The sequence below is a fragment of the Molothrus aeneus genome, chromosome 15 (genome assembly GCF_037042795.1).
Source record: "Molothrus aeneus isolate 106 chromosome 15, BPBGC_Maene_1.0, whole genome shotgun sequence".
Classification (NCBI taxonomy): domain Eukaryota; kingdom Metazoa; phylum Chordata; class Aves; order Passeriformes; family Icteridae; genus Molothrus; species Molothrus aeneus.
Genome location: NC_089660.1, coordinates 11245972 through 11272718, shown reverse-complemented (window position 1 = coordinate 11272718; position 26747 = coordinate 11245972). Strand labels below are relative to the sequence as shown.

At 49.3% G+C, this 26747-nt stretch overlaps 1 protein-coding gene across 3 annotated transcripts in view; it reads left to right on the top strand.

The window, feature by feature from the left end:
• The first annotated feature begins 4554 nt into the window (after nt 1-4554).
• The window catches only part of SEPTIN8 (septin 8), a 35099-nt gene continuing 12906 nt past the window's right edge, over nt 4555-26747 (top strand). For 2 of the 3 annotated variants that reach the window (XM_066560249.1, XM_066560250.1), the window contains exons 1-4: nt 4555-4659; nt 21050-21164; nt 22428-22623; nt 23270-23456. In XM_066560249.1, coding sequence (XP_066416346.1) covers nt 4630-4659; nt 21050-21164; nt 22428-22623; nt 23270-23456 — 528 coding nt within the window. In that variant the 5' untranslated portion in view covers nt 4555-4629. The remainder of the gene's footprint in view (nt 4660-21049; nt 21165-22427; nt 22624-23269; nt 23457-26747) is intronic. The other variant, XM_066560251.1, reaches the window with a different exon arrangement.

Sequence of the window (26747 nt, the reverse complement as noted above, 5' to 3'; positions counted from 1 at the left end):
ATGCAAACCTGGTGTGAGGTTCAGTGTGGTGAAAGAATCATCAGCTCACAGAATGCTTTGGGTTGGAAGGGACCTTAAGGCTCCCAGCCTCCCTGTCATGGGCAGGGACACCTTCCACTATCCCAGGTTGTTCCAAGGCCAATCCAACCTGGCCTTGAACACTTCCAGGGACGGGGCAGCCACAGTTTCTGTGGACAGCCTGTGCCAGGGCCTCTCCACCCTAATGGGGAGGAGTTTTCTTCTAACAGCTAATCTAAATCTGCCCTCTGCTGCACTTTAGCATTAGGCAGCAGGGAAATTTGGGGTCTCTTTCTGTACAGAAATGGACCTCCAGCTCCTATTGATGTCCAGCTTAGAAAGACAGCACTTCTGTAGTAATACCTTATAAGATCCATATATTGTCAGTATAACCAATGAAAGTTTAATAAAGTGCTTGGTGGTGTTGAGGCTAAAAGAGCAGCTATAAACCATTTGATTTCTAGTAATCCCCAGGACACATAGTGAAAAATGTACAGTTATCCAAAAGCTGCTTTGTCTGGCCTGTGTTGAAAACCCTGAAGGAGATCTGTTTATCTGCACCACCTGGATTTAAAAATCAAGGATTTTATTTGGCCCTGAAAAGTTGGAGCCATCCTCAAAAAGCCTTGGTCTTGTTTCTATACTCATGTGGCAGGTGGGATGATCTCTTGCTCTCTGTGTCTGCCTAGGAAGTCAAAGGGGCTGTGTGATAGCATTTATTTCCACTTTTATTGCCTCTACCTGTGCTCACAATGTGAGGAAGTAAAGCACCTCCTGCTGATCTCCCCAGCCATCAGAACTGTGCTGCTGCAATGCTCACCCATGCCGAGAGGGGCTTTTCCCCTGCTCTCCCCAGGACAAAGAGATTCCAGGGACACATTTGTGCCTCTCCAGTCCTTCGTGCTCTCTGCCCAAGGTCTTCACCTGTAAAAAACCCACAGCTCATCTTAAATTTGCTGTGGTTTTAGCAGGTACTAATATTCCATGAAATTTAAAGTCCTTGCAGGAGCATCCAGCAGTATAATATAAATTTAATTACGGAGGTATAAGGAATAATTTGCATAATAATTAGCAATTAAAGTAGTCACCAAATCTAAGTCACTTCTCTTGAAGCAGTTTTAATGCAACTGAACCTTTTGAAAACAGCAGGGTTTCTCTTGATGTGCCATTAGAAACAGTGTGCTTTTTGAAATAACAAGGTGATTAAAAATAACTGTAAGCTTTTGTACAGTGCTCTGCTGTCACAGAGACCTGCCCCATGCTGGTGGCAGCGCTGCTGGACAGAGGGACAGAGGACTCCAGCTCCAGGAGGTCTGAGCAGCACAGCTCAGAGCCAGGAGGCAGCAGCACTGCTCTTGATCTGTTCCAATGTCTCACGATTTCCTTTGTGCTGCGAATCTTTGCAGCTGACCTGCAGCTCACAGAAACCAGCAGCTGTTTGGGAATGAAAGGAACGAGAAGGAGGTGTCTTAACAAACAAACTGTGGGCCTGATGGGACATAAGGCCAGATACAGAGAGGTAAAAGAAGCGATGGGGGAACCATAAATTCCATAGGAATTCCACTAATTGACACAGACTGTTACTCACTCAAGACTGTGCTACATCTCTGGGTTTAGAGAAAAAGAACAGAGATACGAGGAAAAAGAAAAATGGGGGATATACATTAGAAGGGGGTATCAGGCATTTTGGGAAGTTTGTACCTCTCAGTACAAACTGTACCTCAGCCAATGGGGAAAGAGAGAGGGAAATGTAGCCGGGAAATTAGGATAAAAAGGAGGCTGTGTCCTCTAAAAATTTTGAGAGATCCCAGGGGAAATGCCCCATGGCCTCTCCTTTTTCTCAAATAAAGTTACAGGACTCTGTCTCCTTTTTGACATAAACTTTTGGTATTTGTAGATTAGTTTTCCTGACAGGAATCAGCTTTTGTAACCCTTGTCTTGTTACACTGTGCACTTTATTGTAACAGAATAGAGCTCTTAATGAATCAAAACCAATTGCTTATCCAAAAGTACCTGGCATTGTGGCATTCAGGTGTGTGTTAAGCAAGAGTTTTACATTGTCATAAATAAGGACTCACAAAGCTGATTGTAAAGTAAAACAAACAAACAAACAAACAAACAAAGTTTGTGCCTTCAAGACCGGCTCTGAAGAGTGAAAGGTTTGTTTTGGTTTTGCTATCAGCCGCTCCCCCACAGCTGGCGGGACACAGAGACAGGGCAGTGCATGGTGCTGCTTTTGCTTTTTGCTTGGCTCTTCGTTTTGCTCTTGCTCTTGCTTCTGCTTTGCTCTTGCTTTTTGCTTCTGCTCATTAGTTAGTAGCTAAGCAGTCCAAATTTTTCCTGGACTGTTTCTCCTTTCCCTTTTTTTGCACCTACTCAAACCTGCTCTGGACTGGGACCTGGGAAACACCGAGAGTTTGCACCTTGTGGCTGCAGCAGCTGCCCCAGCACCACAGGGACTGATAACAGAGCGACCACCCCCAAGAGAGACTTTATGAATTTGTCATCTTTTTCAGAGCGGTGACAGAGTGGTGTCACCCAGTATTGTTCATTTTGTGTGCTGGGGGGTGCTGTGCCTGTTAAATAAACAGGTTCTTTCCACTTCTCTTCGAGGAATCCTTCCCGACCCTGTTGTGGGGAAGGGCCATGTGGGTTTGCTTTCTGGAGGGGCCTCCTTTTGGCAGTTTTCTCCCAGATTTGCCCTAAACCAGAACAACTGTTTGCCTTGCATCTGTACACCAGAAATACCAGAATTTAGCTTCCACTTTTTTGCTGAGAGAGCCAGGGAGCTGCCCGGGCACAGCCCCCAGCCCAGCCCGCAGCCGCCGCCGTGCGCAGCCCGAGCCCACCCGTACCGAACCGCGACCCCACCGGCCTCTGCCGTAGCACCAGCCCGCAGGGACCGACCTGTCACCGCCGCCCGCGCCCCTGCCCCGCGAACCTGCAGGCGTTCGGGAGTGTGCCCGTGGCCAGGGCAGCCCGTTCCCCGCCCATGGAGGGACACGCAGCCTGCTCTGCTCGGGAGTGTGCCCCTGGCCAGGGCAGCCCGTTCCCCGCCCATGGAGGGACACGCAGCCTGCTCTGCTCGGGAGTGTGCCCCTGGCCAGGGCAGCCCGTTCCCCGCCCATGGAGGGACACGCAGCCTGCTCTGCTCGGGAGTGTGCCCGTGGCCAGAGCAGCCTGTTCCCCGCCTGCTGCTCGGGAATCGCGCCCAGCCCGCCGCGGGAGCCACGCACACGCCCCGCGGCTGCAGCACGCACCTTCCACCTGCCGGGTTGATGCTGACAGACGACCGGGGTTCTTGTGGTAACGCTGTCCCTGTCTTCTGTTTCCTTCTCCTCTCTTTTTCTCCTCTCTGCTCCTTTTCCTGTCCCCCTTTAGTAAAAACACCCTTTTAAATCAATAAACGGTTCTCAGATATAATATTGTTTGGTTTGCCCTTTATTTTCGTCCGAGAAATCTATCAAAAGATAGATTTTATCTCTCCCCGAGTCCCCCCTTTATAGTGGAACGGGACAAGTGGTAGAAGGAATTATTTTCTTGGGGGGTTAAAAATGATCCTCGTGAGTCCCTTCGTCGCAAAAAGCATTGTAGGCAGAAGTATTTGGTCTCTTTGACCAAATTCAGCTCTCCAAATGTACAGAGTGGATTGCTCCAAGAGAGAGGGTGAGGAGGAAAGGTGAGGACATAAGCAGGGACAGAGGGGAGAGCCTCAGACGAAACCAGGGCAACAGAGAGATGAGCGGGGCAGGTCTGGTCTAGTGACCCAGCAGCACCGGGAGCGCACATGGCTCTGGTGAGCTGCTCCTGGGAAGCTGCACTGCAGCAGAGGGCACCAGAAAGCAACAGAACCCGCTCTGTGCTGGCAGCTCCTGAAATACCGATGTCTGCGTTACAGAGACTGGCGGTGGCCTTGGCTCTGTGCCCTTAGGTGGGAAGGAACGACGAAGAAAGACTCCACAGCTCTCTGTTGCATACTTTAAATCAGCATAAATGCGGGCAGCGTTAATGGCGCTGCGTGTCCCGGCTCAAACCCACGCCGCAGCTGCCACTTCGGTGTGGCTGCCGCGTCTTACAGAGGCACCGCTGCCCTGCGGGATGCCATGTCCCGGGTCCGTGCGACCCCTGCGGGATGCCATGTCCCGGGTCTGTGAGACCCCTGCGGAACGCCATGTCCCGGGTCTGTGAGACCCCTGCGGGATGCCATGTCCCGGGTCTGTGAGACCCCTGCGGAGGATGCTCCCGGCCCTTCCGCAGCCACACTGTCGCTTCTCCTGCCAGGGCCACCCGTACCGTGTGCTCGCCCCCAGACCGGCACCTGACCCCCGGCAGGGAGCCCTCCGGGGCAACGCGACCGCTCCTCCTCGGTTCCACTGCCCTCCGCGCTGGGAGCGGCGGGCCCGCCCCGCCGGCCGAGGGGAGGCTGTCCCGGCCCTGCCCCGGCCCGGCGGGGCCCGTCCCCTCGGTTCCCCGGTCCGGCGGGCGGGCGGCGCCTGCGGCGGGCGGAGGGCGGTTCCAGGAAGTGGCCATATTGGATCCATTCAGCCGCAGCCACTCGCGGCGGGCAGCGGCAGCAGCGCTCCCGCCGCCGGAGCCGCGCCAGCCCCGGCCATGGCCGCCACCGACCTGGAGCGCTTCTCGGTGAGCACCGCCCCGCTCTCGGCCGCGCCACTTGCGGTCTCTTTGTCGCTCGGGTGCCGGGGAATAACCCAGCGGGTGGCGGGTCTAGGGCACGGCGGGGGATGCGCGGCCGCTGCCCCGCCGGCGGCGCGGGGGAGCTGGGGCGGGAGCGGGCGATGCCGGTGCCGGTGCTCAGCCGCGGCGGGCGCGGGGAAAGTCCTTGCGGGAAGGCGGAGGGAGCAGCCCGTGAAGGGTTCCGGGGCCTCGCAGCCGCCTCTGGTGCTGGCACCGGCCCCGGCACGCTCGGGGAGTCCTGCCGGGATGGCCGGGATGCTCCTACAGGGTACCCGACCCTGTGTCTGCGGGCACGCATCACCCCGCAAAGACAGGCGGCAGGAAATGGGGTCAGACCTTCCCAAACAGCGATTGTTTACATACCGCTGCTATCCAAACACTCCGCAGTAGTAACTTAGCGGTGTGTATATAACACAGGGAGAGGCACGCTGGTTGAAACACGGGTAAAGCAAACCCTTGAGGCTGGCTGCTCTCTGAGCCAATGTATGAGGAATGCTGTACAGCAAATATGGAGCGTGACCCGTGCACTGCCGCCTCTCTGCAGCTCACATGTTGTATAACTGCTATCGGAAGTCAATCTGGTTAAAATCTGTCGGCCCAAAACTATTCTTTGTCTACAGCTTGAATTTTTTGTTGCTGTTGAAAGGGCTGCTCTCGTTAAATAGCTTGGTGTTGTGTCTTGTACTGTCTTAGAGCTAAAAAACATTTTTACCGCATTAAATAGCATTGCTCTCCAAAGTCAAAATAGTCTGGTGTGATATTACTAAATAAATGGGAAGAGCAGAGGTGGCTGTCTGAATTACAGGCATGCCCTTTGAGCACAAACAAGTCCCTGCTACTGTTTTCTCTGTAAGCTACTTTTTGCCGAGGATCTCAAACCCTGCTTCATTTCCTTGAATGCTGGCCCAAAAGTTTCCAGCTCAGGAATGACTTTTCAAGACTGTAACTTACTTAAAACTTGCATAAAGGAAAATTGAACTGGGGCTCTTATTTAAGAAAGCTAATGTTTCTAGGCTCTGGGAGGAGTAGATTAAGGTAATGACAGTGACAGAGAATGAAAACACCAAGACTCTCTCATGGCAGTTCTTTCCGCATTTGTATCATATAAAATACTTTTAATGTTAATTTGGTGTGCCTGCTGTTGCCTGTGCAGGTTTTCATAGGCATTACAGGAATCTAAAATATTGCCTAGTTCTGGAGAAAAATTAATTAATTTCCTTTTTTTGTGTACCTACATCAATACTCTGTCACTTTGATTTTAAAAGAAGAAAGGGTAAAAAAAATCCTCCTGACGGTGTTTGGCTCTCGTTTGGGCACCAGAGGGAAGTGGCTGGGCTCCAGCATGGCTTGAGTGCCCAATTCCATTAGCAAGAAACCTGCTTGCTTTGTGCACTGAGCAGGGATGGGTTTATAGGGATTTTGAGGGTGGGAGAGCACCCTCTCATTTCTACTTGATGTGGGGCAGACATCTGTCCCAGCTGTTGTTTCCTTTACCCCTAGCTTCCATCTCAGCTGTTGCTCCTCCAGCATCATGGAAACCTCGTGATTCAGGTGTTCTGAGTTGTTCTTTCTGCAGGGCTTACAGGTTTCTTGTTGCCATTTTATATTACCATACCTCAGCTCCCTGAGCATGAAGTCCATGTGGGAGTAGCTTGTCACTGCCAAGCAAAGGTGCTGATAAATTCACTTATTTTTACCAGCTGTTTGTATTTGCAGTAGGAAGTAATGCTGAAAAAGCCTCTGAAGTGGGGTTTTGATACACAATGGGTCATGATTGGTGAAGCTATTTATAGTGTCCAGCTGACAATGATATCCTGGAATGTAGTGACCCTAAGGTTTGGATAATGTGTTTTGAAAACTCCCCAGATGCACACTTCCCTTGTGCAGTCCTCCAGATTGCCTCTGTCTCCAGCACAATAAAGTTCCCTTCAAGTGCTGCTGTTGGAAATGACCAACAAAAACAAATGAAAGGAAGCTCACCCATGGAAAGCTGCCTCTGAGGCAGCAGGATCAGATCAGTGGTGCTCAACATGACCTTTGTTTTTGTGGCTGTATTGTTGTGAGAGAAATTTGCTTCAACCCCTGGAGACTGAAGTTTTCTGTTCATCTGCTCTGGTAGCCACAGCTGTGTTCAGGGCTTGGGCTGCAAGCATCACTTCTGGAGCTGCTCACCACCAGGGTGGAAGGAGAACAGATAAAGTTTGCTTCATCTATGAAATACTTTTATTTTGTCATTAAAGCTTCTCCATTGCCTGGGCTGGGCAGTGCTGAGTTAGCACATGTGGTGACTGCACTGGAGCAGACACTAGCAGTATTAGCAAGGATGTTGGGATATTGAGTGGGAAACAGCCCAACCACCTCGTGCAAGTGGAAGCCAGAAGGTGCTTGAAATGTAGGAGCTCTGAAGGAGCTTGGAAAAGCTGGAATAAGAAAAAGTGACAGTGAAATGACTGGAGATGCATTGGAGAATAAATGGGATGAGATGTGAGACTGAGACTGTAAGACTTCTGCTTTCCCAAATCTGTTGCTTTCTCTCTTTTAAAATAAAGCACATTGAGCTCACAAAACTGTCTGCACTAACTCATAGCCTGACATGGTGGTGCAGAGGCAGTGGGCTCCAAACTGAGCAGTTCTGGGAGAAGAAGCAGGTGTCTTCAGTCTCAGGGTTGGACTCAGACAAGAGTGCAACATGAAAAGCTAACTTTGGCTGATTGCTCTGTGTGAACACTGTGACTGCCTTCATGGACAGGGATGTGTGAGCATTGATGCCCAGGGCAGAGAGCACTGGACACTTCACATGTACCTGGCAGTGTGTGAGCTGTGGCAGGGGACAGCTGTCCATGTGCAATCCTGAGATTTCCCTTCATGTAAGTGATTGACAGCTGGGCTGGTACAGGCAGCTTTACAATAAATTAATGTCCCTTAGAAGATCTTGGAGAGAAAACACCACTTTATACAGAGGAAAGCTGAAGAGCAATTTCTTTGCTGGAAGTAGATGATGGGATTTGCTTTGTCTCAGAGAGTTGCTGAGCTTGGGGGAGGATCTGGCAAGTTTGTCAGCTGTGTGTGAGTGTTACCTGTTTACACACCACTGCCTTCTTGTCACCTGCTCCCAGCTCTGTGGGAGGAGAGGAACCTTTGGATGGTGCCTGTTCCTGCCACAACTGCCATTGTGATAAACTTCATGTGTTGCTGCTGCTTTCTGTAAGCTCAGGTTCACTTAATGACTGCACAGCCTAAACCCACTCTTCCAGTGTGATGCCTTAGTCTATGAGAGATGGGCTTGGGGAGTGAGCTGAGAACCACTCTGTGTTTCATGACCAGAAGTCTTATCACTGCAGGTCCTAAGCACACGCTTACTTTTTCTTCGAAACAAACTCTAAAGGAAACCTTTCCATGGCTCAATTCCAGTGGAAAACGGGGTTGATTTGAATTCAGACGTTCCCTCTGCTCTCTTTTTCACCCAGGCAGTTGGCACCGTTTGGGAGTTCCAGTATTAAATATCTTTGTCTGTTTCTGCTATTCAGTTATTTTACCTTTTGCCTGGATAAACTCAAGTGGTCCCCCATGCAGCGTGGAGCACAAGTGACAGATTTTTCTCCAAGCTGGTAGCAGGCACCAGAAAGCCAACCCAGCAGGAGCAGCCCTTCTCCTCCTGTGCTGGCCAACTCTTCTGCCTGTAGTGTATGCTTTTTTGGGAGGGAACGGTGCAGAAAATGGCCTTCCACTGGAGGGGACAAATTGCTGGTTGCATCTCCAAGCTTGTGATCCCTCCCCTGGAATTTCGCCTGTCCTCACGCAGGAAGCCAGCTCTGACTGCCTCAACCACAGAATCAATTACCTCAACCACAGCCCATGGCAGTTCAACACTTACTTTCAATGTATGCACTGGGTACAAACGTTGCCCAGAATAAGATGTTTTTTTGGGTTTTTTTCCCTCTTCCCCGCTGTGGTGCTGTCAGTGCTGGTGAATCCGGGGTGTCTCTTCCTCCTGCAGCATGTTGTTGTGCGTGGGAGCTGCCGAGCTCTCCGGAGCTCTCCTGCCTGCAGTGGGTGCAGGCCGTGGGTGGAGGGACGTGAGCTGGCGGAGCCTGAGGCCGCGTGTGCCCTCAGCACCGGCAAAACAAACGCGGGCCTGAAGAATGGCTCCCTTTCAGGAGCCGGCACGGTGTCAGGCCTTGTCAAGAATGACTCCCTTTCAGGAGCCGGCACGGTGTCAGGCCTTGTCGTCTGTGCTGGGATGGCAGCTGTCAGCCAGTCCCCAGCGTTGCTGGAGGGCCAGAAGCTCCCTAAATATTATCTTGTGTGGCAGAACAGCAGGGCTGTCTCCAGCTGCGGGGAGAGGCACAGCCCTGGCTCTGAGTGCCCCCGCTGTGCCCAGTCCTGTCGTCTCAAGGCACCACTGTGCAAACCAGGGCCCATCACTGGGCTGTTTTTCTGTCTGCAGGAGCAGCAGTCACGCTCATCTCCTCTCCTTCCCTTTGGCTCCGAGCTTGGGAGGGGGAGAAGCTGGCATGATGCTGAATTGGCTTTTCCTGGGTTGTGCAATGAAGAGGAGGAATTTGGGAGGTGATGGGACTGAGGAGACGGGCGGGGTGTGGGCAGGCTGCACGCTTCACCCCACCTGTGTAGGGTAAGGGCACGTTTGTGGGATTAGTTTTGATTATTCGGAATGTTTTGAACACACTTCAGGCTGTGTTGGGAGCAGCTGCCCTGTTTGTTTCAGATGCCCTGTTTGTGCAGCCTTTAGAAGTAACATTGTCCTGTCCCATACTTGTTTTGTTGAGATGGGCCTTGTGTTTATGCCGAATCTGCTCGTTTCTCTTCTTCCCCACATGTGCATAGCTGCAGCAAGCTCTGGGTTTATACCTGAAGCTTTGCATTTATATTCACTTATCATGAAAGTGTCAGACAGCTAAGAGAGCCAACCTCTTCTCCTAGAGAAGCCCAAGTGAGGAAAAAAATATCCTGAAAGTGCTCTTTGTCCTCAGTCCCAGCCACGTGCTTTCCTTCCAGAGCCTCTCCTCTGGCATAAGCAGCCATGCTCATCCAGTTTGTGACATTGGGATGCAGAAGGTAAACCCAGACAGGGAATCAGCATCCTCCAAATGGGGTGATGGGAGACTTTCAGAGAGGAGTGGTGTCAGTGAGAACCACAGGATTCTTGGACACAGCCCTAATCACCGCTCTCGGCTTGTGGCTGACCAGGTCAGCGCTGTGAAGGCACCACTTTTAGACGTTCAGATTCCTTTGTGAAACCAGAAAGTGTCTGTCTCCCACAGGCATGAAATTCCAGGGATGTCAGACAGCTGGAGCAAGGTTCCCATCGAGCTCTGTCTCAGGGCTCTTGCCCTCGCTGGCTGCATGGCCTCAGCCCCAGACTGTCACAGGGAGCTGTGGAGCCAGAGAGCCTGGGCTGGGTTTCCATCCAAGGCTTGGGGTTCTCCCATCCTCATCACCATTGCATGAGATGCTGTGATGAGTTTGCATTTTGTGTGCAAGGAAACATGTGGGGAATGCATTGAGTCCCCCACAGGCAGCCCTCAGCTGGCTCTGGCTGTGACAGAGGCAGGGCTCAGCCCCCAGCTCTGCTCTGCTGAGTTCATGTCTGCCTGCACAGGGCTGTACAGGCATGCCTTCAGCTGTGGTTGTGTGCAGCATGTTCCCTGAGCTTGTGGTGATGCTGGAAAATGGAACCTTCCCATGTCTGCCAGGACCTCCCTGCAGCCCTAGGTCTGCTGCTGGGAGAGGAGACCATCCCTGCTGTGTTGCAGTGTGTGCATTGCTGGGTGCCCGGGCTCTGGGGGCACAAGGGCATTGCCAGGTCTCTGCTCCACACCCTGCTCACAGCAGCCTTCCCTCCTGAGCCACACTGATCCTGGCTTTCAGCTCTGCCACAGGGAAATGCTGCCTGGGGAAGGTGGCAGCTGGCCTCCCAGCAACATCCCCCTTCCCTTTTTCTGCAGCAAAGGTGCTTCCAGCTCATATTCCTAAATATAGATTTATTCTGTGTTTTCATACAGAACAAATAGTGCTTTCAGCTTATCTTTTTGCTGTGAGGATTTTTCAAATAGAGGTTTTTCTTTTCCTTTTTTCTGTTGCCTTGATTTTTCAGATTAAAGGCATTCTGTGCTAATACACTTGGAGGCTTTCTGGAGGCATGTGTTAATAGGATATATAGTAGTCAGCTTATTAGTATGATGACTCTGGTGTAGCCCTCAGAGGAGCTGAGTTGCTGTGGTATATTCTGGGATATTCTCTTTCTAATGTCTTCCAGTTATTATTACAAGAAGATGTGGTCAGTAGCTGGAAGATCTGTTGGTGGAGATGCTGTGGGATGGTTGCATAAGGCAAACTGGAAGAAGCATACAGTGGTGACCAAAAGCTCTTGGGTTCCCATTATATCTCTGTTCCCTTCTCTAAAAATATACTGGATAATAGTATTTATTGTAATTGGGCAATAAATTCTGGAAACGTATGTGGGAATTAGCCATGTTTATTTTAAGTGGTAACTAAAGCAAATAAGCTTGGTGACTGCTATCCAGCATGGCTTGTTTGGAGTGATGGGGATCCAGATCCTTTTTCCCCTCTGCCACTTTTCTTTTAAACTGCTCCAAACCTTTTTCATTCCAGTCCTTAAGGGTAGGCACTCAGTTTATCTCCTGGCTTTGTCCGACAGCCACTTGTGTTTACCAAGTGTCTCCTCATGGAAGGATGCTGGGAAACCAAAGAGATTGCTCAGCTTAGAGCAGCTGAGTAAACTGGGAATGCATCTCTGCCTTGGGTGAACTTGGAGAAAGTCTGCACTAGATAAGGTGCTAAGATTAGGCTCTTGACAGGGTTATTGGGAAGTCCATTAACTGAAAAGACTCAGCAGCTTCTGAATAAATAATTTTAAAAAGAAACTAACTAGGGCAGTGTTGAGTGGCTTTGTTTGTATTTCAGGATCTTTTTTTTCAGTCTGTTTAAAAAGTTTCATTTGTGTTTTGGACTTTGCTTGGTTTTGAATAGCTTATGGGGGATGGAATTCTCAGGCTGCAGAGAAGCTGAACTTTCTCATCCATTAAGGTCATTTTGGAGGAAATGTCTTTCATTTTTGGTTCCATAGCTTTCTTTTATTTTTAACCAACTTTCCTTATTCTCAAAGGCAGCCTTCATGTTTGCAAAACACTGTATGCAAAATGCCTGGTAAATCCTGCTTTGCTCATTGTAAACTCTCGTCCAGGACTTGTGATAGAGGCAAAATGCCCATTTAATCCTCTCTTGATTAAGAAAAACCTCACAGTTAATTAATTAGGCCTTATAAATGTTATAGGGAAATCACTAAATAACAGCTTAAGAAAAGAAGCATGTGGGAATTTTGCTTGTGGTGGAAAAACAGGGAGGAATTTAAGCCAGAAACAGTCAGTTTGTTTGCAGAAAATTAAAACTGATGTTGCATTCACAGGTTGTGAATGGATCAACTTGGATGTGTGTGGTGTAAGAAGATGAGGAGCTTTACTCTCCCTTGAGACTTGGCTTTGAGCATCAGCAAAAACTGTTGTTTTAAGCCTGTGCCATTTGATGCTGCAGATGCGTGTAGGATTTTTATTTTGTGTTCTGTGGTTTGTGTTTTTCTGAAGGAGGAAAGGCTGCTGGGGCTGAAGAGAAGCTGAAGGCAGTGTTCAGCTCAGCTGTGTGCTCACAAGTGCTGAAGGAGCAGGCTGGAGCAGAAGGGGAGCAGTGGAGGTGCAGATCCGTGCTGGGAGTGCCCAGCATCCGGCTGGTGCTGGGACACAGCCCAAGGTGTGCCCAGCGATGGACACAGCCCAAGGTGTGCCCAGCGATGGACACAGCCCAAGGTGTGCCCAGCAATCCAGAGTGCTTTGGCACCAGCCTCGGATACAGGAAAGCAATTAAGGAGCTTGCCTAAGGAGTTCCTCCCTTAAAGGAGCTTGGCTTCTCGCTGAAATCCCTGTCCACCTCCTTAGGGAGGAAGCTGCAGTGTGTGCTCAGCACTGGGTTTCGCTGCTGTGCAGCAGAGCCTTTGCTTCCCCGAGACTGCCCTGGGGCATGTGCGGCATTGTGAAACCTTGGCTCTAGCCCAGGGATATTTTGAAATATTTGTTTTCCATAGGTGCTGAGCATTGCACTTCACGATGCATTCGCTGGTCACTTGCTGGTCTTAAAGTTTGTGAATAGATCTTAAAAATGGGTCCAAAAGTTAAAGGCAAGAACCTCAGCTCTTGACTCTTCTTGCTTCTGTAATATAAAGTGGTAAAGTGGCTCTGATTTTTACTTGGCATGTCTTGGTGGTGACTCCATATGTGGTTTCTTCAGTGATGTTTTTGCCTGCCTGCAGTGCAGCTGGGAGCCAGGAGGGATATGAATAAAGGCTTGAGTGTCTGGGAAAATTCTTGGCATTCTTAGAAGAGCGGGTTTAACGGGGAGGGGGGCTGGGAATTGTGTTGGTTTTGTGGGAGGTTTTTTGGGGGGGACTCCAGTGTAGGCTGGAAGCTTATTGTGAGCATGCAGCAACTGGAGATGGCTGGCTGGCACAGCGTCCCACGCACAGAGAGCTGGCTTGGATGTGGCTGTGCTGCCTGTTGGAAAACAGAAGGAAGGAAAGGCACTTGCCATTGCTGGAGGGAAGAGCAATGCTAGGCATCACCATGTTACCTTTTACAGCTCTTTAGGGTTGCTACAAACAGGGAAAAACTACAGTTGCCCTCCCTGCACAGGCGTGGAAGGTTCATGATCTCAGGTGCAGCCTGGCTGACTGACCATGTACCACCACCAGAGCGGGCAGGAGCAGGAGGCAGCAGAGAAGATGGAGCTCTTCATCTTCTATTGTTGATATTGTGATAAACCAGCAGAAACTCCACATCTGTGGGCTTGTTTTTCTTCCTTTCTTCTTTCCCCAGCCTGTTATTAAATGCTCCACGATGGGGATCTGAAATTTTAAGCCCATGCTTAAGATTAACTGAAAACCTTCAGAATTGGCTGTGTGCTTGCATTTTGCAAATCTCCTTGAGATTAGGTGCCATTTAGACGTGACAATTTTAGCCTAAGAGGTGCTGAGAGCTCCACTGGTCAGCCCCAGTGAGCTGAGTGTGCTTCATTTTGTCTCCAGTGCCAAAGGCACCCACAAGGTCACGCCTACTCCACCTCTGTTGAGCCCTCTGCTAAGACTGACTATGCTCAGAATCCTCTCACTGTCAAATCTGGTCTCATTACCTCTCTTGGACCATCTCCTTCTGCTTAATAGGCTGCAAAGTGCAATCTCATTCACTGGTGCTGTTATACATCTAATAGTCATTAGCCTGTTGAGTACAAGACAGGTGATGTTTTCATGTGTGCTAGTGAGTGTTTTGAATGTTGCTCATACCACAGAGGTATTTTCCTTACATGGGGTGTGGTGTTGCTGTTAAGTGCCCCTCAGCTCTGAGCTGGGCAAAAGAGGGATTTTCTTCATGGAAACATGACTCCCTACTCACTGCTGTCGCTTTGCAAATGTCAAGTGGCATTTATTGAGCCAGCATTCAGAGATGGAGAGATTCTCCAGAGAGAGGTAATTTGTCAAATTTCTCTGCATTGATCCAGAAGCTGGGCCAAGCCCAGGGAGTGCCTGCTTGGACAAAGAAGCTGAATTTGGCATCTGACACTGTTTGCCCAAAAGTCTCTAGGCAAGTACTCAACTGCTCCATGACTCAGTGCACTTGTGAAATGATGATAACTACAAGTGCCCTTGTAAGGAATCCTGCAGCAGGGGCATTTGGGGGAGGTTGTGGGGCTGGGTTGGGGACCTGCATGTGCTGGACCCTGAAGCTGCCCCTCTCTTTTTTGTGGTTTGTGGAGCTGCTGCCCCAGGTGCCCAGGCTGAGAGGGGCCAGGCAATGCCTGTGGCTGGCACACATGAGCCTGTACCTGGGACCAGCTTGCCCTGCTTGGGCTGGATAAACAGCCAGATATCACTCAGTCCTTTCTCTGCTCAGTTGCAAAATGAGCCTTCCTGCACCAGGATGGAAAGATTTCCTGATTCCATGTCTTTCCATGCAGGACACAAGGGAATAGCATCCTACAAACACCACTGGTGCATGTATTAATCTTTGTGTTGCACACACTGCTGTGGATTGTAGATGGGGCATGGAGAGGGTGAAGTCATTGTTTTGTGCCCAGCAGCAGTGCCCAGCTGTGCCAGGCCAGCCCCTGAGCTCTGCAGTGGCACCATGGCTGTGCAGGGTTTGGGGAGCCTCCCTGCTCTTCCTCCTGCTGCTCTGAGTCACTCTGCTCAGGAACCTGCAATCTGCTAGCTCTGGATTTTCCTTCTGCTTTGATTTGACTGTAAATCAGAAGGGAGAGGATCTGAGTGTGCCTGGCACTCCACGTCCACGTGTTCCCTGCAGGGCAAAGCAGTGCTCCCCTGGGAACAGCCAGTGCCACAGACCTGCTGCAGGGCATCCGTGTGACACTGATGATGCCTGGACCCAGCAAAGCACTGGAGGATTTGTCATGGTGTAAGGTCAAGGTGGCATCCAGGACTGAGGAATTTAGAAACAAAAGTGTGCCTCAGTAGTGGGAATTGAAGTGCTGTGGAAAAGCACCATGCAGATGTTGTATTGTTGCCTCTTTGTGTTTTCTAAATGTGTGTGTAAAATGTAAGTGAGAAGACTCTGGGAAGAGAAGGACCTGAAATACAGCTGCCTGGTGAGCTCTTGGAAGCCACAAGCTTCTCCCTGTGTGGGGCTGACTGTGGAGAGCTGCAGCCTGGCCACAGATCCCAGGCTGGTGGAGCAGAGGTGCTGGAGGCAGTGTTTGGGAGCAGCAGACACCTTTGGGTTGAAGGTCACTGCTCCAGTGTAAGCCCTATTCATGTAGCAGAAAGGAGAGAAAACTCAATTTCCTTCCTTCTTGCCCTGTAGGTCTTTGCTGTTTGGTCTTGGAAAATGTCAGCTGTTCATCTTTTTCACTTATGTTCTGTTGAGCTGTAGAAATGGGAAAGGGCAGCTCAGATACAGAAAAGTTCTGTGCTATCCCTCAGGGTATACATCTAGAAGTCATCACTGTTTATCAGCTAAACCATGTGATGTTTTGTTTTCCCTCTCAATTTTATTCACCAGTTGCTTGCACGCTGATGAAGCAGAGTTTACATTACAAGTCCCAGCATGCCAGCTTCACCATTTAACAAAAATAAGTATCACCATTTATGATTGTGGCATTCAATTACACTTCGGTTTACCCATATGCTTTCACCTGCATCATTCAGGAAAAAAAGCCTGAGGGTTGTCTCAAGCAGGAAACACAAGCATATGTCACTAAGGAGAAATTTGTGGTGGGATTATTGAAAGATGATACTTCTAGAGATATTTTTTTAACCAACTGATATCAGAGTGATCTTCTCTATACAAGGCCCACTCTGTTTATACTGCTTCTGGTGGAAGCAAAGGAAGCAGGGGCAGCACATCTCGAAGCAGTCTCAGAGCTGCTCTGCACCAGGGTCCCAGCTAGGAGCACTGCAGCTGAGGGGCAGCTGAGCATGGAGCTGGTCCCACTGCTGACATTCCCCTGGGTTGTGCAGGCAGTGGTAAAACCACTTTTCCTGGAACAAGCTGCTGAAAAATGTAATGACGCAGAGTGAAACTGATGCTAATTTGGAGGTGAAGCATGAAGAGAAACTGTGATCAGGTTTTTATTTTTTGAAGAATCATAGTCACACAGTTTGAAGCTGTAGCCTGTGCACTTCTCACAGGTTTCTTTTATCACTGTCTTTGAAGAAGAGCTGAATTAGTATGTGGTGCTGTGTTGACCCTCTTGTGGGGATCTGGATTTGGTCTTTCTGATTGTGTTTCTCTGCTGCCTTTTCTTGTTTGACTTGCAGTAAGGACCAAATAAGATATCATCTGCAGTGGCTGTAGTACTTACAGTAAAGGGCCAAATAATACATCCTCTGCAGTGGCTGTAGTACTTGCAGTAAAGGGCCAAATAATACATCCTCTGCAGTGGCTGTAGTACTTACAGTAAAGGGCCAAATAATACATCATCTGCAGTGGCTGTAGTACTTGCAGTAAGGACCAAACAATACATCCTCTGCAGTGGCTGTGGTCTGTGGCCAGCTGCCTGCTCCATCTGCCTGCCAGCCCTGCCGCAGGGCACAGCTGTGGTGACCCTGCTGGGGATGGGCTCGGAAGCTGATGTGGGTTTGAAGAGCAGATTTTGGTTCCCTGGGCAGCTCTGAGCTGGTGTGGCCACAGGAATGGGCTGGTGTGCCATTGTGCATCCTAAATGCACCCTCGGTTTCCAGCAGGGTGTGTCCAGGAGCTGGGGTGCCTGGGGCATTTGAAGCACTGTGGTTGGAGATTTCATTTCAGTTCTTGTGGTCTCAGCTAAATGCGTCCATCTGTGCTACCAAGGACATGTCTGTCTTTCTGCTGCATGCTAAGAAAATGTTTCCATGATGTTGCTGTCAAATCAGAGCTAAAGATACATAAGATATCTGATACATCCCTCTGGGATGGCTGTTGTTCCTGTGGCCATGCCCCAGGTGCCATTTCTGTGCCTGTTGCCTGGACAGAATATTTGTGAAAATGTAAGGACTTAGGATTTGAAAATACTTAAGTTCTGCTCTGACTTTATGATGAATCTTTCATTTCCCACAAAGTTCGAGATTCAAAATATGATTTATCCCCTTGGCTCTCTGCTTCAAGCCGGAAGATCAGTTCAAGGCACAGAAATCTTTGAAGAGCATGTTCAAAGACTGCAAGCAAAGCCCTGGCAGCTGCCCCATCATAGGATGTTATTAATGACCCAAGAAGGGATGGTCAGGGCTGCAGTTGCTCTTTGAGGTTAAAGTTCCCACCTGGAGCCATTGCAGACTCTTAATTATCATGTTGTGCAATGGTGAAATGGGCTTCAAGAAAGGTTGGCTGCCTCGTGGTTATTGGCAGCCCCAGGAGGGGGTCCTGCCTGGTAAGAAGCAGCAGAGTTGTCTCTGCAGGCTGTGAGATGGAGGTGCCTGGCTCACTGAGTGCTGAGGAGGATAGCAGTGTGCAGGGAGCAGTGCAACTGGGAAGGGCAGGGCTGTGATCCTGCCTGGCTCTGCCCTGGCTGATCCCAGCTGGCTCTGCCATATGACCTGCCCAGCTCCTGTCCTGCAAGGCACTCCCATTGCTGCCAAAAGTATGGAGAAAGCTCTACTGAAATCCTTAGCTTTTGTTTAAAACAAACAGAAACAAACCCCCCTACACTGCTGCATTAGTGCTGCCCTCATTTATTGCAGCATTCGTGTTCTGGATTGATTATTTCTGCTGAGTGTGGCAGGCTGGCTTCTGCTGGAAGGGGTTCTATTTGGAGTGTGACCTTGCCTTCACTAGCAGGTGAACTTTCAAGCTGTCCTTGGGCCACCCTGGCATGTGGGAGCTGGCCAAAAGGGCTGGTCATTTGGGGTGCTGATTCAGGGTGTGGGCAGGTTCCTCTCCAGCACAGGTCCTCACACCAAACTCCACAAGTGAGCAGTGGTTGTATTCACAAGGCTGTCAGGTTTCCAAGCTCAATGGATTGGAGAGAAAGAATAAAACAGTGAAAACTTTCCCCCTCCCCTTTCTTTATTTTCCTAGTCTTCCTTCTTCCCAGCAGCTGTTGCCATTGTTTGTCCTAACACAGCAAAATCCCTTTGGAGCTGAATGACAGCTGAACACAGTGCAAGCACAGCAAATGGTTTTCTGCTTTGGTATCAGCAGTGCCTTGAACTTGAACCAGGTTATTTCTGCTGCTTACAGAAATAAAGGAAACTGCATTTCAAGGTCACTGGCAAAATTTATTCCACTGAAGTTTGGCTCATTGATTTAACAGCTTTGAGAGATGGCGAGCAGCTCTGAGTAGGTGTATTCCTGTCCTGTAGTGAAGAGCTACTGAGTGCCAAAAAAAGAAGAGAAAAAGCCCTGTGTAGATGCATTTGGGTTTCCTGCAGCCAAGGCATGACTGAGTTCTCAATGCAGCCTTGCCTGGCTGGAGCCTATTTAAATGCAGCCTTGCTGAGCTGGAGCCTATTTTAAAATCTCGAGCAGTGGTGCTGCCTGTTGCCTGGAAACCTCCTCCCAGCCTCAGGCACTTTCAGCCCCATCATAGCCATCGGCAGCCTTTATTTATTTCCCATCCAAAATGTCATTCCAGGCTTCTGGTTTGTGTTTTTGTTTGCTTGTTTTTGTTTATTACGTAAAATGAAAAGACACAAAGTGTAACCATCAAACCCGGTGCCTTTCTGTGGGAACAGCCTGCCCGGCTGTCACCGCATTGCAGAGCTGGGAGCTGGCAGCTGGAGCTCTGGGAGGTGCTGGGGAAGATGAGGAGAGTGGGCTGAGAGCCTGAGGAAGCCCCCTGAGCTCAGCTGGTGCCTGCAGTGGCTTCCTGTGCCTTGTGCCAGCCTCTTCCTCCAGGGCAAAGCCAGACCTCAAAAGCTCTGGGTCTCTGCCCAGCTCACACGTGTCCCAGGTTCCCCTTCCCTGTTGAGGTTGTGCCACCCCATGTGGGATCCACAGCTCAGCATTTGCCTGACTGGAGCAACACAGATTCACCTTTAAAACACCCTGTGTATCTTGGGGTCTGGGTTGTAGCACCTTTAATACACCCTGTGTATCCTGGGGTCTGAGTTGTAGCACCTTTAATACACCCTGTGTATCCTGGGGTCTGAGTTGCAGCATCTCCCTGTGCTGAGAGGTGAATGGAAGAGAGTTCAACTTGGAGATCTCCCTGTCTTAGGGGCCGGTTTTATTTTTAATTCACCTAAACTTTGGCCATCTCAAAACTGTAATTGCTGACATCAGTTACACATGGAAATTTTAAATGATTTCTCTTTCTGCTAAGTTAGTGAGTGTGATTGATCCTGAATGGACAGAATAGGATGGATCACAGGAGCCCAGCTATGATTCAATTGTGTTTTTGTTCAGGGAGTCACTTGGGAGAGCACTGGACTAAGATAATCTGAAAGTGGGTAAAAAATGCTAAATGGAACAGCCAGAAGGTTTGTGCGTGAGGCATGGAAGTTGTTTCAGCTGTTCACAGGTTGTTCTTGTGATTTAAATGGTTTATTTTACAAGACTATTTGTTCTACCAAAGGCAGAGCTAAAGGGGGCTTTGACTCAAGATGCAGTTGAACAAAGGTTTGTGTTTTGTTTAGCAACCTTACTGCAGGCACAGAGGCAAGGTTTATCACATCATTTATTTTCCTCTTGACTTCATTTAAGTTTGACAGGCAGCTTAGGCTCTTCTCAGGGATGCTCTTGTCTCTCAAGAGCATCCCTCTCTTAGTGCTGGGACATTAAATTCCAATTGTCAGAAACAGACAGAAGAACCAGTGCCAAACCAAGGGCAGACTTTTTTTCCGTTCCCATCTTCTGTGTGCTGGTGGTTAAGAAAACAATCAATTGCCAAAGAAATTGTGAGGGTGAATTAATCACAATTCATTCTCTGAAATCCTGTCTCCTTGCTTTTCCATGGGTGGGTAAGAGCCTGAGGGGCTCCAGGGATGGTGGTCTGGTCTCTGGGTTCAGACATCATTTCTTAGTTGTGCAGAGAGGTGTGCATCTGTTGAAATTCTAAACATTTCTGGTTTTATCCACTAGAAAGAGAAATGACCCTTCTGTCAGCTCCTCTTTGCTGGACTTTATGTCTGCTCTCCTCTTCCCTTCTGTCTAGCACAGGTCACAGAGCCGCTGTCTCCTCGGATTTTGTTGTCTTAGTTCCTAAGCAAAGCCTCTACAGGTGATCAGCTTCTGTGGGGGAGGGAGGGAACAGAAGGGAGAGCAAAGTGCACACGGGGGAGGCAGGAACAGGAACAGCAGAGGAACAGAGGAAAGCTGTGTGCTCACAGATGGCAAAGCAAGAGGGTTCCTTGCCCTGTCTGTGCCAGCGGCACCCCCAGCGCCGAGCGAGCAAACCTCGCTGCTTGTGGCCATGGCAAGGGGGAATGACAAGTACTCAGGGAAAATGTACAGTCTGTCTGCTGAATTCACTGCTGGAGGGTTTGAGAAAATAAAATAAAAAAAGTCCAAGAGAAATGAGTGCTAAAACACACCGTGGTAGGTTTTCCTTTGCTAATCTCTCCCAGCTGCATGTAGTGAAAGCTCTCACTGGTGTTTTCTTTACTTTGGAGCCTGGTAGCTTGGTTCTCCCAGCTCCCCACGAAGATCAGTATTTCACACCCTCTCCTGCTGTTGGGGGTTTGTACTGGGGTGTGTCAAACACAGGCCCTTAGGGGCACTGCTGGGCTTTGCAGTGCCCAGGAGGGTGGGTGATCTTGGTCTCATCAGCCTGCTTTGCCATCTCAGTGCAGTTTGCTAATCTGGCTTCTTCTCCCTGGCAGAATGAAGAGAAGAGGAACCTGTCCCTGGGGGGCCATGTGGGCTTCGACAGCCTCCCGGATCAGCTGGTCAGCAAGTCTGTCACACAAGGCTTCAGCTTCAACATCCTCTGTGTGGGTGAGCACTGTCCTTGCAAACAGCCATGGGGGGAGGCTGGGACCAGCATTTATTGAGTGTCCTGCTGTGCCACCAGCCTTGGCAGTGACTTCAGCAAGTCAGAAATGCCAAACTCTTAAAAAACACACTGAGTCAAGGCAGAAGGATTTCTGTAATCAGTGGGTTATTGCTCATCATCTCTGCTGCAATAGCTTTGCAATAGGAGGGAGCAAAGGAAGGCTGTATATAGCAAGTTAAGTGTTTCCATATGCTAGCTGGGGTGGCTGCATGAGCAGCTTTTGCTGGGTATGATGTCTAGGTAGATACAGTCAGATGCACCATGGGTTATGTGAGAGCTGCTGTTGGTAACTTGGTTATTTCTGAGTGTGAGCCTGCACCCCAAATCTGGGCACAAGAGGTTTGTGTCTGAGCTGTGCCTAGTCAGTGCTTTCCAGGTGTCAGCATGGTCATCTCTGTGCTTAGAAAAGGAGGGGGACTGTTCCTTACTGACTTTAAAATAACCTTATTATATCCTTGGCTTTTAATTTTGTTATTGATGTGATCTAGCAAGCAATGCTGACTGGAGTACTAGAGACCAATTCTTTTCAGTGATGAGATGAGCATCATTTCTTTTTTGGCTGGTTCTTGTATGGTGTATGAGGTCTGAAGTATTGTAACCTGCTAGACCAGCAGAAATACAGCAGCTCCTACAGCTTTCTATAGACTGTGCAGTGAAGGTTATTTCCTCAGATTTTGCCTCTCTTCACCCCCATGACCAGTAGGGCTATGTATAGTGAATAAGGAGTTTAAATAAGGCCCCTTCTAGGCCAAACTGGAAAATATCAGTCTTGTTTCATTACCAGGAACAGCAGTTCAAAGCCTTTCTGCTCACAAACAGCTTGTCAGCCAAATATTCTGGGACAGAGGTTTTTGTGATGCATCCCAGGTGTCCTTTAATGGCTGCTAAAACTGTCCTCTGCACAGCTTCTCTAGTGCAGAATCCCAGGCAAAGTCAGGGGTCATGGAAAGGAAAACAGTGTGCTTTGCTGTGCTGCTGTGTTTTGTGTGATACTGGGAGGCAGGCCCCAAGTGCTCTGCGCTGTTTGCATTAAGCATGGGAGACCTTCAGGAAGGCAGACACCTGTGTGTGACACCCGTGTGACAATTGCATGTCTGTGCACGAGCCACTCAGAGTGACCTTCCACAGTGTCATTCAGTTCTCTAATTAATGTGCTTTGAAGTGGCAAATTCACACTGCAGTGAGCTGCTGGTTTGTCCCCCCAGGTGAGACTGGCATTGGGAAGTCCACGCTGATGAACACCCTGTTCAACACCACCTTTGAGACGGAGGAAGCCAGCCACTACGAGAGCGCCGTGCGCCTGCGCCCGCGCACCTACGACCTGCAGGAGAGCAACGTGCACCTGAAGCTGACCATCGTGGATGCAGTTGGATTTGGGGATCAGATCAATAAGGACGAAAGGCAGGTCTTGTGCCATCTGCTCGGTGTTTCTGCCTCGTGCTTAGACATCAACTGCCTGCAGTTCCCCTCGCAGCGCTGCAGAAGTGTCTGTGTCTCTGGTAAAGGAGTCGCTGCCTGTAGTGGTTCTGGGGACAAAGGGTAGAGGGTGAACAGCCAGAAAGAGAGGTCACAGGAGGTCTTTCCAGCAGAGATTGCTATCTTCCAGGAGCGTGAGCTGTTAACCAGCTGTCCTCAGAGCAGGGTCAGGAATTATCTGTTCTGAACTTGTCTCACTTAACTACACAGACATCTTGTTCAAGCCCCAGGTAAAGGCTTTCTGGGATTCCAGGGTGTCTCCTTGTCATGTTGGGTTGCTACAGACAGATGGCTGAACCCTGAAATCTGGGCAGAGTTTGAGATGGGGAAGTAGTCATCTTTCTGTGCTCCACTGTCCTTAGACTTTGCAGTGCAGCCTCAAGAATCTCCAGCAACCTTTGGATTATAAGGTCTGTGTGTAAATCCCACACTTTCCCATTGAAGAGCTAAATTGTTTGAGTCTTACAACTTATTTTTAGTGATATCATGGAACATCTAGGAGAATTCCTTCAGCCTTTAGGCAGTCTAGATTTGTGCTGCAGTGGCTGGTTTGCTAATGGGATGGTTTTAGTTACAGGCCAATCGTAGAGTACATTGATACGCAGTTTGAAAACTATTTGCAAGAGGAGCTGAAAATCCGCCGGTCTCTGTTCAACTACCACGACACAAGGATCCACGTCTGCCTCTACTTCATCACCCCCACCGGGCACTCACTCAAGTCCTTGGACCTGGTGACAATGAAGAAGCTGGATAGCAAGGTAGGGCCTTGGAGACTACAGTCCCTCTTTCTGGAATGCTTTTGTTGGTGCTGATTGTCCTGTGGAAGGTTTTGTTCCTTCTGTGCAGTGCTGGACTCCTTCCTGCATGGCAGCTGAGCCATTCTTAGGACTCTGGTAAAGCTTTGGCCTGGGGTGGCTGACGTCCTGTGCTTGTTTTCTCACTGACTTTCCTGAAGAATGTCAGGGAAAGCCTGTTTTCCTGTTGGTTGTGTAAATTCCAGAGTGTCCCTCTACTGTAAGAATCTCACCCAGATTAGCTGATATTTATCAGAGCCATCAGCTGCAGCTCCATTGGGTGTGCTGGTGAGGATGCCTTCCATCTTCAGCAGTTGAATTGTGGAGTCCCCTTTGCTGTCCTGACCTGTCAGCAGGAACAGAGGGGCTGAGAGCCCCCAAAACTGCAGTTGTCCTAAGCTGGTGGTCAGTGCTGAGGGGACAAGGGCTGAGAGAAGCATTGGCTGTGTGTGCTGGTGCACAGGGAGTGTGTGAGCTGTCACTGCTGGCAGTGCCAAGTGATCTGGATAGGAGATCACAGTATCTTCTTAATGTGTAGATGTGGTGAGGAATTCCCAATGTCGTAGGAATCCTAAAAGTGGGTGATGAGAGGGTCTACTGGGGTTATTTCTTGGTGCATAAGCTGTTCTGCTTTAGGGGGCAGGGTGTTACCTAACCAAGGGCTTGCTTATGTTCCTGCCGCTGGGAGCAAGTTTCTGACATAGTTTTGGGTGTTCCATCTGGCTTTCAGGGAGCTGCAGGAGGCTTCAAAGGTCACTAGTGGCAGCAGAATCTCTTCTTTTCTTCTCAATGGTTTCCTGTCTTTCAGAGTATTGTTTTAGCAGCAGGGTGGTTCCTTTGAGGTGGCAGGTGCTGTTCAGCCTGCAGAGGGACAGGCATGGGACCCTGCAGGACCTGGGGATCCCCTGGATTACTGAGGGAGCACTCTCTCCTCTGGCTGTTGTTCACGTGCTGCCCTGTTGGACTTTGCTGCTGGGTTGAGTTCCCCTGTGCAGTCCCTGCTGCCTGCCCTTGCTACCTAGGGCTCATGGCCAGGTTTCCCTTGGCCCCAGTCCAGAGCAGGCACTGGCTTCCTGTTGCAGTGGGCTGTTTGTAGCTTTGGCTGTTACACTGACTTCATCAGGAATCCAAAAACTTTCCCTTAATAAACTTTTGTCTCTTGGTACGGTGCCAGCATTACATATTCCCAGAAAAATTTTTGGAGGAAAGCTTTTGCACTATTCCCCTTGGTGCTGGTCCCACAAAGCATTTCTCTCCTTTCCTTCTCATTCCCTACTTTTCACATCTCCCTGTGGTTGCCTTTAATGTCGTCCTTTGGTAGTACCAAAATAAATCCTTTGTGCTTGTGCACAGATGAAAACTTTGTGCGCAGGCAAACTTTTTATATTTCCAAACTTCCACTTTAATAGCCCTCTCTGGAGCCATTTTATGCCTTTGTTCTCATCTCCCTTCTTGCCACAGCATGAGAACATCCTGGATTTCATGCTGTGGTGGCCTCACACAAGTGGGCACATGGAAATGAATAAGCAAGTGGAGCCCATTGATATTTTCTGGGCATCAGGGATTTATGTTGCATTTCTGCAGTGGTGTCATCCCAGGACATGGGAGCGCTTCCCAGGCACTCCCTGAGGGGTTGTGCAGTGCTGTGCCCCTTTCCCAGATGAACCATTTGTGCTGGGGGCTGCTGTGTGGGCAGGGGGAAGGGGATGTCAGCAGAGCCCAGGCAGTTCTGCCCTGTCAGTGGGAGCAGTGGGTGGTCACTGAGCAGAGGGGATGTGCACTGGCTCATGTCTGCTGCTGTGTGAGCACACTGGTGTGGTTAATTGTTGTGCTGTTGTGTGTCCCAGGATGAGGTGAGAGATGAGAATTTGACTCCCAAGTTCTCAGAAGGCTAATTTATTATTTTATGATATTATATTAAAAGAAAATTATGTACTAAAACTACACTAAAGAAAGAGAAAGGAGACATCAGAAGGCTAGACAAGAATGAATAATAGAAACTCGTGACAGACTCAGAGAGTCCAATACCTCTGGCTGGGATTGGTCATTAAGTTAAAACAATTCACGTGGAACCAATCAAAGATGCACCTGTTGGTAAGCAGCCAACCACATTCCAAGCAATCAGATAATTCTTGTTTACATTTCTTTTCTGAGGCTTCTCAGGAGAAAAATCCTGGTGAAGGGATTTTTCATAAAATATCACAGTGACACACCTGAACCTGCTGTTCTTGGGAGCTTTGTGTGGCCCTTGTTTTACAGTTCAAGGATGGAGCTGTGGAGATGGAAGGTACATCAGAGGCAATGCTGTGCTCTGTGCTCTGATCTCAGCCTCTGCGACTGGTTTAGCAGGGAGTTTGTAGGACTGTGGCTCAGTTCCACCTTTGCTTTAGCCCACAAGTGACATGATGTGTGGTCCTGGGCAGGCTTTTGGCTCTCTGTGACAATTTCAATAACCAGTCTTGCTTTTAGTGTAAAGTCTACAAAATCCCTTCTGGGTAAAGCTTTGTAAACAAAATCTTCCATTGTACTGTAAGACAATATCTGTTTGGCTGAGCTCATGGCCAGCTGTTATCTGGGGTTTTTAGTTACAGCCAGAGAGCAGAAGCATCTTCACAAGTGGTTGTAGATAAGTGGAATTTGGCTGGCTGGCTGCTAGTGGGAAGCACACAGGGCCTGACAGGTGTAGACTTTCCACTGGGTTTAACCTGGGACAAGAAGGAGATAAATCATTGTGCATTTATATCAGATGAGAAGGTGATTTATTGATTTAAAACCCAGCCCTGTCAGGGGAAATGGTGGTGCAGTGTGTGCAGCCATAAGGGTCCTGGAGCTCACTGCTTGTCCTGGATGGTTTTCAGTCACCATGTGCTGCTTGAGCTGTGGCTGAGTGCCTGCCCTCCGAGAGATGACACATCCTGGGCAGGTGGGGATGCTTCAGGCAGCCTGTGCCTCAGCTCTTTGGCTTCCAAAGTAGGATTTGCCTGTTGGCTTCACTGCAGCTTCCATTCAGGAACAGTTTGGAGATGGGGAAAAATTCAGCTGTGTTTCACATGGCAGAAGTGCCTACAGTCTTATTGCATCAGCAAAATTATTTTCTACCAAATGACAAGTTCCTGTAAGTTTTATTTTTGGAGGTGAGAAGCAACTCTGGTCAGAAAGACTTGAGAAGGAGGTGCATTTTTGTCTGTGTGCATGGGAGCTCCCTGTCCTGTCTGAAGCACAGACTTCCTCTGCTTATAATTCCAGCTCCAGCAA